An 18387-nucleotide genomic window follows, 5' to 3' on the forward strand; every position below is an offset into this window, starting at 1 on the left:
GTGATGTCTTGATGGCCTTTCTGGTCCAGGCTGAAAATAAACTTTTTTTTTTTTTTTTTTATAAAGCAAAAGATTTTTTAGATCTTTTACTTTTAAAGGTAAAGTCGAGATGTGGGGTCTTTTTGACCCCAGATCTCTCCATAAAGAGGACCTGTCATCCTTATTTATATTGCAAGGGATGTTTACATTCCTTGTAATAGGAATAAAAGTGATTACAAATAAATTAATTTAAAGGGACAGTGTAAAAATAGAACGTGTTGGAGTTATAAAGGTGATGATACAACCAGATGCATGATACAACGGTGATGATACAACCAGATGTATGATACAACGGAGAGAATACAACCAGGTTGACTTCTGTTGGCATAATGTTTCCTAATTATGTAATAATGTTCATTATATATTTTATATGTGGCTGTGAACTAAGGTGATTAACATATGTTTGTTTCCTTTCTAAAACATAAGTGCTACCTGCATCAAACAACATAAAAAAACAAAAAAACACATTCTTTGTTTTAATATTTTACTGTTTACAGATAGAATACACAACTCTTACCTGTAGGAAAACAGCGGAGTCCTGCTTGTATATTTTTACCAGTTGCATATTGGAGATTGTGTCAATGCACCCCATGGAAAGCCCAGCCACTGCCATTACCACTGCAAGCACACCAACATGTCGGCAAAATGGAATTATAACAAACACCATGGAGATGATCAAAGAAGATGTGAAAAGGACAGACAAACACAGCTTCAACCTGTGGATAGTAGAAGGGGTAAAAGTATTCAGAAGAAAGAAGAGTATCTACAGATGTATGTTTACTTTATAAGGGTATCCATGGGTTAGCACTATACCTATCCTTAAAGTATACATTTCAAATATTTGAACATTTCAAATTGAGCTTGTAACTTTAAAAAAACTCATACAAAAAAGTTGCCTTTACTGAACCACAAATGTTAAAATTATCAGTAGCTTTTTTTAATTGGATTGCTCATTATTATTAAAGTATATACAGTGGTTTGTACAATTGTTTTCTTTGTCATAGTCAGGACAAAAATACGATTTTTTTTTAGTCATGGCATATTGGAGAATTTTTATTATGTTTTTTTTTCCAATCCTGGAAACAGAGGGACTGCAGTTTGTTTGTCACATCTTTTGCACTGCATACATTTCAGATATGCTGAAAGCTCATCAGATGGTTTAGACCAAGGGTTTAATTAGACAAACACAGTGTCTCAGCTTTATTTGCTGCATTTTTTTTTAGCTAGGACAGTGCTCTGCAAATTCATTGTCATATATTAAATGTTATTTGTAGAACAAATTATAAATCGTATATGCTGAATTTAGAGTAAACACAGAAAAAAAAACAATTTACTAAGGAACAAAATCAATTCTGGAGCTGAAAATACATAGTCATGTGAAAAAGTAAGAAAAAAAAAAAGAAATTGTTGATTTTTTAACCACTTCGGGAAGGATTTACCCCCTTAATGACCAGGACATTTTTTGTGATATGGCACTGCATCGCTTTTACTGACAATTGCACGTTCTTGCAGAGTTGTTTACAAACAAAATGTGTCATTTTTTTCCTACAAATAGAGCTTGTTTTTGTGGTATTTGATAACCTCTTCGGTTTTAATTTTTTTTGCGCTAAAAACAAAAAAAGACCGTAAATTTTGAAAAAAACAAACAATATTTGTTACTTTTTGCCATAATAAATATCCCCCCAAAAAAATAATAATAATTTATTCATCAGTTTAGGCCAATGTGTATTCTTCTACATATTTTTGTTAAAAAATAAATAAATAAATATGCAATAAGTATATAGTGATTGGTTTGTGCAAAAGTTATAGGCCCAGATTCTGAAAGGGCTTACAACGGCGCAACGCCATGTGCGCCGTCGTAAGTCCTAATCTGGGCCGTCGTATCTATGCGACTGGTTCTTAGAATCAGTTGCGCATAGATAACTATTAGATCCGACAGGCGTAAGGCTATTACGCTGTCAGATCTTAAATGCAATTTATTTTTTCGCCGCTAGGTGTCGCCTCCGTCGTTTTCCCGATCGAGTATGCAAATTAGCAAAATACGCAAATTCCCGAACATACGCGCGGTCGACGCAGTGAAGATACGTTTACGTTAGATTTGCGACGTGTAAAGTTGCCCCTGCTATATGAGGGGCAACCAATGTTAAGTATGGCCGTCGTTCCCGCATCGAAATTTAAAAATTTACGTTGTTTGCTTAAGTCGTCCATGAATGGGACTTGGCCGCATTTACGTTCACGTCGAAACCAATGACGTCCCTGCGACGTCATTTCGCGCAATGCACGTCAGGAAATTTTAGGGACGGCGCATGCGCAGTACGTTCGGCGCGGGAACGCGCCTAATTTAAATGATCCATGCCCCCTACCCGGATCATTTGAATTAGGCAGGCTTGCGCTAGGGGATTTACGCTACGCCGCCGCAACTTTACAGGCAAGTGCTTTGTGAATCAAGCACTTGCCCGTAAAACTTGCGGCGGTGTAACATAAATGAGATACGTTACGCCGCCGTAGTTTTACTCCATTCTACGAGAATCTGGGCCATAGTGTCTACAAACTAGGGGATATATTTATAGCCTTTTTATTATATATTTTTTTACTAGTAATGATGGTAATCAGGGTTTTTATTTTGTGGCGGGACTGCGACATTGCGGCGGACAGATCGGACACCGCATAGACCATACATCGGTTTAACAGGACAGGTTCCACTCAGAACAGGCCTCGCCATGGTCACCCAAAGAAGTTGAGTGCACATGCTCCGCATCATATCCAGATATTGTTTTGGGGAAATAGACGTATGAGTGCTACCGGCATTGCTGCAGAGGTTGAAGGGGTGGGATGGGGGGGGTCAGCCTGTCAGTGCTCAGACCATACGCTGCACGCTGCATCAAATTGGTCTGCATGGCTGTCGTCCCAGAAGTAAGTCTCTTCTAAAGATTATGCACAAGAAAGCCCACAAACAGTTTGCTGAAGACAAGCAGACTAAGTACATGGATTACTGGAACCATGTCCTGTGGTCTGATGAGACCAAGATAAACTTATTTGGTTCAGATGGTGTGAAGCGTGTGTGGCAGCAACCAGGTGAGGAGTACAAAGACAAGTGTGTCTTGCCTACAGTCAAGCATGGTGGTGCGAGTGTCATGGGCTGGGGCTGCATGAGTGTTGCTGGCACTAGTGAGCTACAGTTCATTGAGGGAACCATGAATGCCTACATATACTGTGACATACTGAAGCAGAGCATAATCCCCCCCCCCCTTTGGAGACTGGGCCGCAGGGCAGTATTCCAACATAATAATGACCATCAACACCTCTAAGACAACCTCTGTCTTGCCAAAGAAGCGGAGGGTAAAGGTGATGGACTGGCCAAGCATGTCTCCAGACCTAAACCCTATTGAGCATCTGTGGGGCATCCTCAAACAGAAGGTGGAGGAGTGCAAGGTCTCTAACATCCACCAGCTCCGTGATGGAGGCGTGAAAGAGGACTCCAGTGGCAACCTGTGAAGCTCTGACGAACTTCATACCCAAGAGGGTTAAGGCGGTTCTGGAAAATAATGGTGTCCACACAAAATATTTTCACTTGGGGGTGTACTCACTTTTGTTGCCAGCTGTTTAGACATTAAGGGCTGTGTGTTGAGTTATTTTGAGGGGACAGCAAATGTACACTATATACAAGCTGTACACTCACTGCTTTACATTGTAGCAAAGTGTCATTTCTTCAGTGTTGTCACATGAAAACGTATAATCTATTTACAAAGATGTGAGGGGTGTACTCACTTTTGTGAGATACTGTATATACAGAGTATATATAAATAAATGGTCTCGAGAAATATAGCAGCGTGCTCAGCACACCAGACAAATTGTGTATTCATATCTGTCCACACATCCCAGCCCACGTGTCAAATGTATCAATGCAGTCATTTCATCCACTCTGCTGCCTGTGCGTAGCTCTGAGGTGGATGCAGACACAGCAAAAATCGGTAATGCACAGAGAACTCAGAGTGCCCATTTCAATGTGTCTATAGTGCGGGGGTTTAGGAGTATGTAATGCACAGGCTACTTTTCAAAGTATAACCAAAATGACCCCTTCTTTCCAGTACAACCCCCATCCCTCCCACCCCCATACCCCCCACAGTACATATCTTTCATAACATCTTTAAATCCCCCCTCCCAGCCTACCCCCTCAGTACAGACTCCACTTGACAGGCCATTCCCCATAACAGAACCCTTAGTATAGATGGACCCCCAGCACAGACTGACCTTGCCAACACCGACCCCCTGAGCACAAACCCCTCAGTACAGACTATCCCCGTCTATCCCCAGTGTAGACTCCTTAGCAAAGACCAAGCCACCAATCACAGATTCCTCAGTGCAGACAGACCCCATTCAGCACAGACCCCTTAGTACAGATGAACCCCCCAAAGAATAAAATTCTCAGTGCAGATCCTTTTGTACTGACCACTCCCCCTGGCATAGACCGCTTAATACAGACCGGTCTCCCCCAGCACAGACCCCTTATTACAGAGAAACTCTCCATTCCAGCACAGACCCCTTTATTAAGATTAAGATTCCCAGCACAGGCTGATTCCCTGTACAAACCCCTCAGTACAAAAACCCCCCCAGTACAGACCGACCCCCACAAATTCCCTGTGGTCTATGGTATCTTGGTATGCTGCTCAGGCTCTTTGTGGGGTGTATGTGGTCATTTTGCAGATTCTACGGGGAGTGACGTCAAAGGATGGAGCTTGTTCTGGCTCCTGCTGTAGCTCAAAGGAAAAGGGAGGAGCTAATCCCTAGTGTAGTGTCAGAGTGGCAACCTCAGCCTGGGCTCCAACCAGGCCCCACTCCCAACATGTTTTGCTCCGCCCCCCCCCCCCCCCCAGAGCTTAGTCATGGAGATCCCATGCGTATGGAGAGTATTTAAGCATCATCGGCAGACACACAGATATGTAAAGGGGTAACAGGTGTGTGCAAAAGTTTTCCAATTGCTATGTGATTGAAAGTGGATGAAGTGGAAAAATATAATGTGTAAAATAAAATAAAAAGTTAAAAAATGTAAAGTAATAAAATGGTGTGATGAAACTTTTTAAAATAAAAAAAGAATAAATGAAAAATAATAATAACAAATATAAAGACAAATAATAAAAAAAAATATGTAATATATGTACTGTATATATATGGTGAAGAAAATGATATGGAAAGATATGAAAAAGTGAGATGGAATGAACTAATTAAAAATAAAAATACCCAAACCATTTGCAATAAAAATTCCTAAATTCCTCCTTCCCAATACAAATTTCTCGGTGAAGACACCTTTACCCCTGGGATAGACACCCCTCCCCCAAGTACACACCCCACAGTACACATCTTTCCCCCAGTACAGACACCCTACCCAGGGTACCCTCAGTACAGCCACCGTACTCTCACTCAGAAGATGATATGCGGAAACTCAGTGTGAAAGGAAGTCTTCTCAGCTCTGTCACAGAAGCAGGGGAGAGGACTTCTTTCCACACTGAGCTCCGCTGTAGCTGTAAATTATAATTTCTGCTACACCTACAAAAGTACAGGGTGCGGATTCACTGGGGGGTTTCACAGCCGTCTGACATTTTCTTTCTTGTTTGTTGCATGGGCAGTAACTAGGGTTGCCACCTCATCCCTCTAAACCCTAGCACATATGAATTACACAGGTTCTGAGGCTAATTTTAATGCAGATAAGGCACCAAGTGAGTTTAATTACCATCTTAATCAGCCTTAGAACCTGTGTAGTTCATATGTGTTCTTTTTTTTTTTTTTAAGTTGTTTTTATTGTAATTTTCAAGGTAAAAAAACAATACAATACAGAGCCTATTGGGCATACCCATGCTCGGTCAAACACAAACTTAAATAATAATAAACAACTAAACTACTGTACACTCAACCACCTGTGCAGATTATCTAAAGTATTCTTCTATTTCCACAGATACTCCAATAGCTTATTTTAATTATTTACTAAACAAAATTAAGTACACGTTACATATACACATTCATATTCTCCCCCCTCCCCATAGCTATTGACCAAGCAACCCAAGGAAGCCTACAAGTTAGAGATGCAACTTGAGTCGTTACAGGTAATTAATTAATAGAGCGTTACTAATCATCCATCGAGTCTGCATTAGTGGACAGGGATTCCGTCCAGATGTCCCATATTTTATGGAATTTCTTAGCACAGCCATGCGACAGGTAAGTAGCCTTGTATAGTGGCAGAGCCAAGTTCACTAACCTCGTCCAAAAATGTATTGAGGGTGCAGACAAAGCTTTCCGTCAGAGTACTACAGATTTATGAGCATAATAAAGTAATAATCCTAGTAGGGTTCTGCTTGCCCGGCGAGGGGCCAGCTGTTCTACAAGTCCCAACAGACATATCTACACTGATAATGGCACAGGAATAGTGGTGACCGTCAAAATAAAAATAGTGACCTCAGCCCAAAAGACTTTAATTTGAGGACAGTTCCAAAAAATATGAATGAAGTCTGCTGAGGGTCGCATCTCCAGCAAGAAGCTTGGATGGATATATTTTGTGTAGGCGCATGGGCGTATAATACACTTGATGTAGAATTTTGAATTGCAGCCGATACTAGCTGTGAAAAGGGACACTCCCACATTTCCTCCCAATCTTCTGTATCTAATGTAGGGAAATTGACCACTCAATTCGCCTTAAGATTTTCAAGGCCCGTGTGAATGTTAAGAAGTAATGTTTTGTATGTGGTGGGTAAAGGTTTAGGTAGAGCTTCATCCCTGAGCAAAGGCTCCAGGTTTGAGGTGTAAAAGGCCACCTGTGCATTTTCAAACTGAGTGTTAAAGGCATGTCTAAGCTGAAAAAACCTAAACAAATGTGAATTAGGTAGGTTATATTGTTGTTTCAATCTATCAAATATCGGCCCTCAGTACAGATCTGACTCACATATTTGATGCCCTTGCATGCCCATACAATGGGATCGGGTATGGACCCAAGTTCTGACAGTTGCGGGTTAAACCAAAGATGGTTATGTGGGGAGATGTGTCCAGGAGGCATGGGGCGCATGGAATTTGCCACCAACCATGCCCTCAGGATCGTTCTCATTGCCGTTGTAATAGGGAAGGGAGCTCTAAGACCCCAGTAAAGAAGGTTCCGTAGCGCTTTAAAAGACCATAGACTTGCTGCTTCCAGGACCACCGCTGCGTTGGAGTCATCTGAGACCAGCCAGTTGTGGGCATAGGATAACAGCAGGGTTTGACAGATGTGCTTGGAATCTAGGAGCCAGCTAAAAAAGTTAGGAGCCAGAAAACGCGCCCGTCTCGCCAAGCTTGTGCGCAGAAGCGAACACATACGTGAGTAGCGCCCGCATATGTAAACAGTATTCAAACCACACATGTGAGGTATCGCCATGATAGTTAGAGCGAGAGCAATAATTCTAGCTCTAGACCTCCTCTGTAACTCAAAACATGCAACTTGTAGAATTTTTTAAACGTTGCCTATGGAGATTTTAAAGGGTAAAAGTTAGTCGGCATTCCACGAACGGACGCAATTTTGAAGCGTGACATGTTGGGTATCAATTTACTCGGCGTAACCATATCTTTCACAATATAAAAAAAAATTGGGATAACTTTACTGCTGTCTTATTTTTTAATTAAAAAAAGTGTATTTTTTCCCCAAAAAAGTGCGCTTGTAAGACTGCTGCGCAAATACGGTGTGACAGAAAGTATTGCAACGATCGCCATTTTATTCTCTAGGGTGTTAGAATAAAAAAATATACATAATGTTTGGGGGTTCTAATTAGAGGGAAGGAGATGGCAGTGAAAACAGTAAAAACACACACATTACAACTGCTGTTTTACATGTAATGCCAACGGCCACCACCAGATGGCGCCAGGTCATAGAAGGCAGCTTGGGCCTTCACAAGGCTGCAAATTACCAGCCGTTGCGGGCCCGCCACGATCGCGTGGCGGTGGGGGCGCATGGAGACACAGGATCCTGAACCTCCGTTGGCCCCCACCTCCCCGCGACAGCCGGTAAATGAGGCCGCGGCCTTCTAGGCCGCAAAGCCGTGGCCTCAATTAGCGGCGGGCGCCAGGTCACAATTTCTTGTCGCAATTGCGACCTGGCGCCCGAATTTTGTCGAGGCCTGGATAACAGGACAGCAACAAAATAGAAATGGAGGTCAGGACAAGCCAGACCTCCCTCTCCCCAAAACCTCTGTAGCACTGTCAGCCAAATCTCGGGTGACCGGTGCCTCAGAGAAATTACAGTAAAGTGGTGTTTATCAGGAGAAATACTTTTTTGGGTATCCAGACGGAGGCATGTCTGAGAACATATATAAAAGCAGGCAGAAGCTTCATCTTGAATAGATTAATTCTCCCGATTAGAGAGAGGGGGAGATGTGCCCACGCCTTCAGTTTTGCTCTCGTCAGTTGTATTAGTGGCTCTAAGTTAAGGGTATAGTAGTCAGAGGTAGATGTAGAGATGTAAATACCTAGGTATTTCATTTTGTCTGTCCATAGTAAAGGGAGGTTGGGATTTGTAAAATTTGGGATTTGCCCCAGTTTACTTTGAGTCCTGAGCAGCTAGTGAAATTGGAAAGAATTGGCAGCATCTCCTGAAGGGACTGGGCAGGGTCATTTAAGAAAGAATAAGGTCATCTGCATATAAGGCAACTTTCTCGTGTATGGAACCCACTTGTATGCCCCTTACCCTGTCTGCTTGTCTGAGGGCTGAGGCAAGTGGCTCCATCACCAGAGCAAAGAGAGCCGGTGACAGAGGGTAACCTTGCCTCGTACCTCTTCCAACACGAAAGGGTGCTGATAGAGCACCATTAAGTTTTATCTGTGCTTTCAGGTCTTTATATAAAATGTCGATCCACCTGCGGAATCCTTCTTCGAAACCCATGACTTCTAGAACCAGAGCCATAAAAGGCCACGCCACTGAATCAAACGCCTTTTCAATGTCTAGTGTAACCATTACCCTAGTGGAGGACTCAGTGGAAGGAAGCTGAAGATGTGTAAACACTCTATGTAAATTTATATCTGTTGATTTCCCTGGCATGAAACCAGTCTGGTCTATATTAACCAGAGATGGGAAAATTGTCCGCCTGGTTGCCAATATTTTTATCAAGACCTTCCCACCAGTGAATTTAGAACTAAATGGGTGGCCAAGGCAAGGTGTAGAGACAATGCTCTTCTTGCCTCAGCTAGCTGGCTGAAGTGATCCAAAGTCAGGGAGCCAGAAAAAGCCTCTGCATATGTATTCGGGTTTAAAGGGATGAGGTGGCAACCCTAGCAGTACACTGCAACGCAAGAAAATAAGGGCCAGCAGTAAGTCCTCACCCAGTGTGGACTGCACCCCACCTCATCCCCATTAGTACGCCACTGACATGTCCCATTTTTTTTATGATTTGGTACATTAGCAGCCGATTCATTTAAATGGGTTGCCCAAAAACAACACAAATTAATGTGTGTGCATTAACGCAAAACCAGTGTATGAATGGAATTAACGTTAAAAAATAAACAATTTTACCATTGAAAATAAAACAGAATTTGCCTTGCATCTGTAGAAGTATATATTTCCAGTAATACTGTTGTGGTTACTATACAAAGTTCCAATAATTGTGTAAATGTCATTAAAAAATTGTCATGTATACACACACAAGAACAACCCTTATAAGTGAGGACAATGGGCCAGATTCACAAAGGAGATTCGACGGAGTATCTCAGATACTCCGTCGTATCTCTCAGAGTATCTATGCGACTGATTCATAGAATCAGTTACGCATAGATTGCCCTACGATCCGACAGGTGTAATTGTTTTACACTGTCGGATCTTAGGATGCAGTACCGCGGCCGCCGCTGGGGGGAGTTTACGTCGTAAACCAGCGTCGGGTATGCAAATTAGCAGTTACGGCGATCCACAAAGGTTTTTTCCCGTCGTTACGCCGGCGCAAGTGTTAGATTCCCGTCGCAAAGATAGGGCTGCTATTAACATGGTGTAAAATTACTCCACCATGTTAAAGTATGCCCATCTTTCCCGCGTCGCTTTTGAATTTTTTTGTTTTCCCGGCGTAAGTACGTTACGCACGTCGCGATTCTCAACACGTCGGCGCGTCGTAATTGCGCGCAAAGCACGTCGGGAAATTTGCAAACTGAGCATGCGCAGTACGTCCGGCGCGGGAGCGCGCCTAATTTAAATGGTACCTGCCCCATTTGAATTGGGCCGCCTTGCGCCGGACGTCTTTACGATACACCGCCGCAAGTTTCCAGGTAAGTGCTTTGTGGATCGGGCACTAAAACTGAAAACTTGCGGCGGTGTAACGTAAACGGCTTACGTTACACGGGCGCAATTGTACCTGAATCTGGCCCAATGTATCTAAGGTAATAGAATCCAAGAAGCATACAGCAAAGGTTCACATACCCGCCGTACCAAAGTATTTTTCATCAAAATAAAGCATAGAGAAATGAATGGATGGACAAGTTTGCTTTGAATACTAAAAATAAATTAAATAGGATTTTCAGTTTGTGGTGATTAGATACAGTTCAGTTCTGCTTTATTATTATGTTCAATTTGAAGTGCCTAGGTTTTTGTTGTTTCCACAGAACTTAAGCGGTTCCCAACCGGCTCATGTCTATTTACGGGGGCAGAATGGCTCACCTGCGTGAAACCCCGTACGGGGGTTTCCTTTAACCACTTAAGGACCACCTCCTGCACATATACGTTGGCAGAATGGCACAGCTGGGCACAAGCACGTACAGGTACGTCCTCTTTAAGTGCCTAGCCGTGGGTGCGCGCGCGCGTGCCCACGGCGCGGGCCCGCGACTCGGTCCAAAGCTCTGTGAACATGACCGCGGGACCCACGGACCCGATCGCCGCTGGAGTCCCGCGATCGGTCCCCGGAGCTGAAGAACGGGGAGAGCTGTGGCGCCGTCATTGATCGCATGTTCCCTTTTATAGGGAAACACAATAAATGACATCACACCTACAGTCACACCCCCCTACAGTTAGAAACACAAATGAGGTCACACTTAACCCCTTCAGCGCCCCCTTGTGGTTAACTCCCAAACTGCAATTGTCATTTTCACAGTAAACAATGCATTTTTTGCTGTGAAAATGACAATGGTCCCAAAAATGTGTCAAAATTGTCCGAAGTGTCCGCCATAATGATCGCCGCCATTAGTAGTAAAATATTTTTTTATAAAAATGCAATAAAACTATCCCCTATTTTGTAAACGCATTGGGCCAGATTCACAAAGAGATACGACGGTGTATCTACAGATACACCATCGTATCTCTGACTTACACTGGTCCTATCTATGCGCCTGATTCATAGAATCAGTTACGCATAGATAGGGCTAGATCCGACAGTGTTACACTGTGTTACACTGTCGGATCTTTTTTTCAATTTAAAAATGGCGCCGGGGGCGTTCCCGCTGATTTACGATACATAATATGTAAATCAGCGAGATATGCAAATTCACGAACGTACGCGGACCCGTCGCAGTGTTCTTACGTCGTTTCCGTAGCGGTTTTCCCGTCGTATATGCAAAAAACAAAAGAACAAAAGCTGGACAGCCGCACTCCAAAATTTTCTTTAAAAGAGATGTCTTGGAGCCAGGAGGCGGGGTCTAGCTGCACAGTCATGCTGCACTAGAGCTCCGCTCTGTGGGGAAAGAAAACCGCAAATAATTGATTTTAATAGAGCTGCAAACGAACAGAAAACGACGGGTCGAGTTCCCAGGAGGTGAGGAGAACCATTTTATTGAAATATGGTGCTGGGGGGTGCCAGAAATAAGGGTAAATCCAACCCTAATAGCACGGCCCAGCAGATGAAGGGCTCTGTAAAAAAGGCGGCATTCTCCTCAGCCACCTCAGCTACCTCAGAGTCTAATACTGAGGGGAAAGGCAAGCAATGCTTGTTAAAGGGAATGAAATCCGCAGCTTCTCTGAGGAACATGGACACGGACAGTGAGGAGGAGGACTTGTCTAATACCCCACAAATAGCTACATTAAGTAAGACAGTCCCCTCAGAGCTCCTAAGTCAATTCGAGAAAATGCTGAATAAAGCGCTAAAGCGCACCTCAGAGCAAATCACCACTAGTCTAACTAAGGAAATAAGAGACTTGGGCTGCCGCACAGAGACTTTAGAGGCAAAAATGGACGAAATTGAAATTTATACTCAAGATTGCCAATCAGAACTAGATGCGCTTAAAGTGGAGAACTTGGTACTTCATAGCAAACTAGAAGATTTTGAGAACCGCGCCAGGAGATCGAATTTGAGATTCAGGGGAATTCCTGAGACGGTCCTGGACCTTTCAGGTACCATTCTAGCACTGTGTCAGGAGCTAATGCCGGGACTGCCTGTAGAACGCCTGGAATTTGATAGAATACATAGGGCATTAGCCCCCAAAAAATCTGAGGGACCCCCCAGGGATATCATTGCAAAATTCCACTACTACAGAACAAAAGAGCAGGTTCTGGAAGCAGCCAGAGAGAAGAGCAGTTTAACATTCCAGGGAAACAATTTCCAGATATTCGCCGATCTATCGCAACTGACAATTACCAAACGGCGTGCAATGAAACCCCTTTTAGTGGAATTACAACAGCGAAACATAAAGTACCAATGGGGATTTCCCTTCTCCCTCAGATTTACATTCCAGGGCTCAAAGATAGTGTGCAGATCACCTGATCAATTACACCAAGCTTTAATTGATCTGAAGCTCATTGATCACAGTATCACACACAACTCCTCCCGCAGAAGATCAGCATCAACATCTTCCCGCAATGGCATCATTCAACCTGAAAAGAACAATGGAACTCATCACACAAACAAGCGAGGAAGATTTGTGTCTCAACCCCAAGACCAAGAGGATACCATGGACTGACCACCTTCCAGAGGACCTCATGAATTTCTTCTTCCCCTGGTCACAAGAACACTTCACAAGAAAAGATGTACAGATTGCATGGATTGAGAACTTGATGTTTTTTATTTTTATTTTTATTTTTTTTATTCTTATTTTTTATTTCTACTTTAAAAAATTTCTCTTTTGACCCAATTTTATTCTCATTTTCACCGCTTATTGCGATTCTTATTTTTCATTTTTTACCTTGCACTCCTACCTTTATCACATTCTTACTTCTTTCCATTTTTTTTCCACTTTCCCCCCCACTTTTTATTTCCTCACCTCCTCCTCACCTTAGGGTGGGGAGGAGGGGGGGGGGAAACGACAAGGCCTGCCCCTTCATTCGCAGGGTCCCTCAGACTTATGACATCCCACACCATTTAATTACACCCCGGGGACCTAAGAGACACCTCTAAAACCCATTCTCTTATCCTCCTCTAGTTATAATATCCAAAGTTGCTTCACCACATTACACCACCTCGTGCACTAGTAGCCCAGTCAGCGTCCAGGCGCAAGGCGAGTTTTGGTGTGTAGAATCTGCATTGTTTTAATGGTCAATAGGTAGATACCCAATCTGACATATATCTGATCAATAGAAGCCTAATCTTACCCAAACTATTGGACCTACTTGAGGAATTTTTTCCTAAAATTCCAATGGAACACATGATCCAATTAAAACATCTTTGGTATAGGCTAATGAATTCTACAATCTCTTTATTTAATTAATTAAGGATAGTTAACCCCCTCTCATATCTCTCGCCTAAACAACAGAAGGCGAGTAGTTAGTGTTATCCTGTTCGAAATGTTATTAACAGCTTAGTTGAGAAAAAACACCTCAGACGGTGTTTACTTGAACATATTTACAGCGGTTTTCCACCGCACGGAACCAACCTGTGCTCCACCATGATCTCCTCAGTTCCCCGCAAGATTAAGCGGGGGATTGATGGGATCCCCTTTTCCCCTGGCGGGGGTAGTCCATCCCGCCACGGGTAAACCTAACAAACTTTATTGGTTTATTGTTGACTGTTTATTTACAAATTTTTTCTGTGTTTACCTTCCTTTTCAAGGTTGAATACCCCATAGACCCCTTTTCCTTTTCTTTCCCCAAGTCTGCAGGGATTGGGCTGGCCAGATGTCCTCCGGTTTATCACGGTAAGATGGACAGAGAAGTAAAGCTACCATGGCACCATTGAATATATTGTCGTTAAATGTACAGGGATTGAATGTGCCACAGAAAAGAACCAAGGCCTTCAGAACATTTCAGGCCAAAAAAGCCCATATTGTTTTCCTACAGGAAACTCACTTTACTACGAACACGACTCCTAGATTTTTTAACCCCTCCTATCCACAAGTCTATTCAGCCTCTGCTTCAGTCAAAAAAAGGGGAACCCTTATCGCTTTTCATCGCACCACACCATTCACTCTAAAAACGGAAATCAAACATCCAGAGGGCAGATACATACTATTAACAGGCCAAGTGTTAGATACGGAGATCACGATAGTATCTTATTATGCTCCTAATCTAAACCCGTTACCCTTCTTATCGCATCTTTTCCAAATAATTAATTCACATAAAATAGGGACTCTCCTCATCTGCGGAGACTCCAACCAAGTCCTTCTTCCATTCTTAGATAAAACCCCCTATGTCACACCTAAACACCAAGCTAAATGGACCCTTCCCAACTTTTTAGCCAAATACAATTTAGTAGACACGTGGAGAGAACACAATCCCACAAAACGTAACTACACATACTTTTCAAACCCACACCAATCCTTCAGCCGAATTGATCATATTTTTGTGACAATCGGTATGGTCCCTGAAATACTATATTCAAATATAATACCCATCCCTTGGTCAGATCACAATGCGGTGTACACCACAATGGCATCAACCATTCCGAAAAACCATGATCCCACTTGGTATCTTCCTGAAATTATACTCAAACACCCTGCCCATTGCCAATTGATTGAACAAGCTCTAAAAGACTATCTAGAACTCAATGCAAGCCCTGAAATATCCCCACTCACATTATGGGAAGCACATAAGCCAGTCCTCAGAGGAGCATTCCAGCGGCAAATAGGGATCTTAAAAAAGGAACGAGCACTGATGGCAAGACAATTGGAAACAGAATTCAACTTAGCATTTCTGGCCCTACAAAACTGCCAAACTCAAACTAATAGAACTTGGCTGGACAAAGCACGTCTGGAATACGACTTGTTCTTAACCGATTCGGCAAATAGAACACTTAATAGATCTAGACATGCTTTCTACAAGCAAGCTAATAAACCAGGGACATATTTAGCTAGAGCGCTAAACACACTCAATAAGACTTTTAAACCCATAAAGTTAAAAATTGCCAACAGGGTTCTCTCCAGCAACCCACTTAAAATAGTTCAAAAGTTTAGCTCACATCTAAAACAACTCTACTGTATTTGACGAATCTAAAGCTGACTCCTTTTTTGCACAAATTAATCTTCCACAAATAAGTCAATCACAGAAAGAACAGTTGGAAGAACCAATTACGCAAGAGGATGTAGCTTTAGCCATTCGGGAACTCAAAATTAACAAAAGACCGGGACCTGACGGGTTCTCGGCAAACTACCTCAAAACTTTTACTGAGTTACTTTCACCCAGACTGGCAGAGGCATTTAACAACTTACTAGAGCAAAAAACCTTCAGACCTGAAACGTTGCTAGCAACGGTTTGTATGATTCCCAAACCACATTCGGATGACACACTTTGTAGCAATTATCGTCCCATATCTATGCTTAACATAGATATAAAACTATTAGGTAAAATACTAGCTACCCGCCTTAACAATTTTATCGGTACTCTAATCAATCGAGATCAAGTAGGTTTCATGCCATCCAGACAAGCGGGCGATAATATACGCAGGGCATGCCTCTTGGCCAACATAGCAAAGAAAAGGGGTATACCGGCGTGTTTTCTCTCTCTGGACATCAAACAAGCTTTTGATTCTGTTTCCTGGGCGTATTTAAAATATACTCTACAGAAATGGGGCTTTGGCCCTAATTTCACTAATTGGATTATGGAACTTTATAATAACCCTAAAGCTTATGTTAAATACGCAGGATATAAGTCTGACACATTTGATATCAGAAGAGGAACACGTCAGGGCTGCCCGTTATCCCCGTTATTATTTGCCCTCCTTATCGAACCGCTTGCTCAGAAAATCAGATCAGACCCCACTATCCTAGGTATAGAATTAGGAGGTCATAAACATAAATTATGCCTATTTGCGGATGACATTCTTTTATTTCTTTCTTCCCCTCAAGTAACTGGCCCTAATCTCATCCCAATACTTGATAGATTCGCGACGTTCTCAGGTCTAGCCATTAATCCCAAGAAATGTGTAGCACTAAACATATCCCTCTCAAGACTAGAATTAAGTGCAGCCACAGTAGGTCTTCCATTTACATGGTCGGATAAGAGCATCCCGTACTTAGGAACACACGTAACGGCTGATACATCTGATTTATTCTCTTATAATTATCCCCCTCTTCTTAAACAGATAACAAACTTACTCAAATCCTGGTCCCAGCTCCCATTATCCTGGTTAGGTAGGATCAACGCAGTTAAGATGACAATATTACCAAAATTGTTGTATCTTTTTAGAGTGCTCCCGAGTCCAATACCGGCTTACTTTCTGAGGATAATACAAAACAGAATGACGACCTTTATATGGGGCACATCTAGGCCCAGAATAAAGGCGAAAATCTTGCATCTCCCCAAAACTCAAGGAGGGTTAGGATATCCGAATTTTACAAACTACTATAGGGCAGCGCAAATTTCAACCTTGGCCAAATATCATGCAAAAAAGGAAACACCTCTCTGGGTAGCGATTGAGGCAACCGAGTGTGATCCCATCCCTCCAGCTAACTTACTATGGATTCTTCCCAAGCTACGCGGGAAAATCTGCAATCCAATTATTAAACATTCTCTCTCACTATGGGATAGCTATAAATCCAAGTATTCACTGGTGTCCCCTCTCAACCCACTGCTTTCATTTTATAAAAACCCAACATTTTATCCGGCATGGATCTTCCCTAACACATTCAAGGAATGGGTAAGGAAAGACTGTATATATGTCTATACATTTTTGGATTCATCGGGTGTCATGCCCTTCCCGACAGTATGTAAAAAATACGGTATACCTCAATCAGAATTGTTTCGATACCTCCAAATAAAAAATTTCGTGGAAACACATCTGACCTCTTCGGCTCTGAAAAAACAGATGTCACCTTTTGAAAGTATATGTAAAGATAATCCACATGTAAGAGGTACAATTTCGGTTCTGTACTTGCAGTCACTATCCCACAATAACACAACAAAGCTTCCTTATGTTCAGAAATGGGAGAGTGACCTGGGTATAGAACTTAATACCTCGGATTGGAATCAAATATGGCGAAACACTAAATCGGCTTCCTCGAATATAATAGCATTGGAAGCGGGCTATAAGGTATTAATGAGATGGTACCTGGTGCCAAGCAGAATAGCTAAATATGCACCAAACTGCACCGGACATTGCTATAGGGGTTGCATCACCGAAGGTACATATTTTCATACTTGGTGGACGTGTCCAATAGTACAGAAATTCTGGGATAAGATTTTCAAGATGGTAAATGCGGTGACTAAATTGAGAATACTTCCAGACCCTAAATTGGCACTACTGAATTTAAAGCCCATCAATCTAACACACACGCACTTCAAGCTACTAACACAACTCTTTACGGCAGCCAAACAAACCATAGCAAAAGCTTGGAAAACTCCAATTTTATCAACGACGGAAACAAAAAATAGAATGAATATTGCTATGACGCACGCCAAAATGGAAGCGTTAGAAACGGACACGATCGCCAACTTTGAAAAAATATGGAACCCTTGGATACAATATGCTATACCAGAAAATTTTAATAAAGGTGTAATGATGCCATTATAGCTTTCCTATACAAAAATAACCGTTGTACATTTCATGCTTTGACGACGGATCCTAGCCCATCCCTGCAGACTTCCTTACCTGACCCCCCCCCCCCCCCCCATTTTCCTTCCTTTTCTTCCCTTCTTCCTTTTCCTGATCTGATACTGCATAAGGTAGTACCCTCGTGTATCTACCGTTAACTTTGAAAAGGTAGCACATTTTAGAAATTTAAAGTTGATAGGTAGTAAGGTTACATTAAATAAGGACGTATTATCTTTGATATATTATCCACTAGCCACTAGGACAAGTTGTAAGGATTACATATTTGGCTATGTTAACTACTTAAACTCTTCCTGCGATAGTACACAGAACATGGCTAAAATATTCCCGTTTATTGTTGTTTAAGAAAGATGATACTGTTAGTCAATCTTATGTTATAATAACCACCTGATTACTGTAACGAATGTATGCTTCATGTACAATTTATTCTTGCATTTAATAAAGATATTCTTGA

General features: G+C 42.3%; 1 protein-coding gene across 1 annotated transcript in view; it reads right to left on the minus strand.

Moving 5' to 3' along the window:
• The window catches only part of MFSD4A (major facilitator superfamily domain containing 4A), a 176167-nt gene that overhangs the window by 103152 nt on the left and 54628 nt on the right, over positions 1–18387 (minus strand). The window contains exon 2 of the mRNA XM_040337542.1: positions 557–755. Within this exon, the coding sequence (XP_040193476.1) occupies positions 557–755 (199 nt within the window). The remainder of the gene's footprint in view (positions 1–556; positions 756–18387) is intronic.

The sequence above is a fragment of the Rana temporaria genome, chromosome 2 (assembly GCF_905171775.1).
Source record: "Rana temporaria chromosome 2, aRanTem1.1, whole genome shotgun sequence".
NCBI lineage: Eukaryota > Metazoa > Chordata > Amphibia > Anura > Ranidae > Rana > Rana temporaria.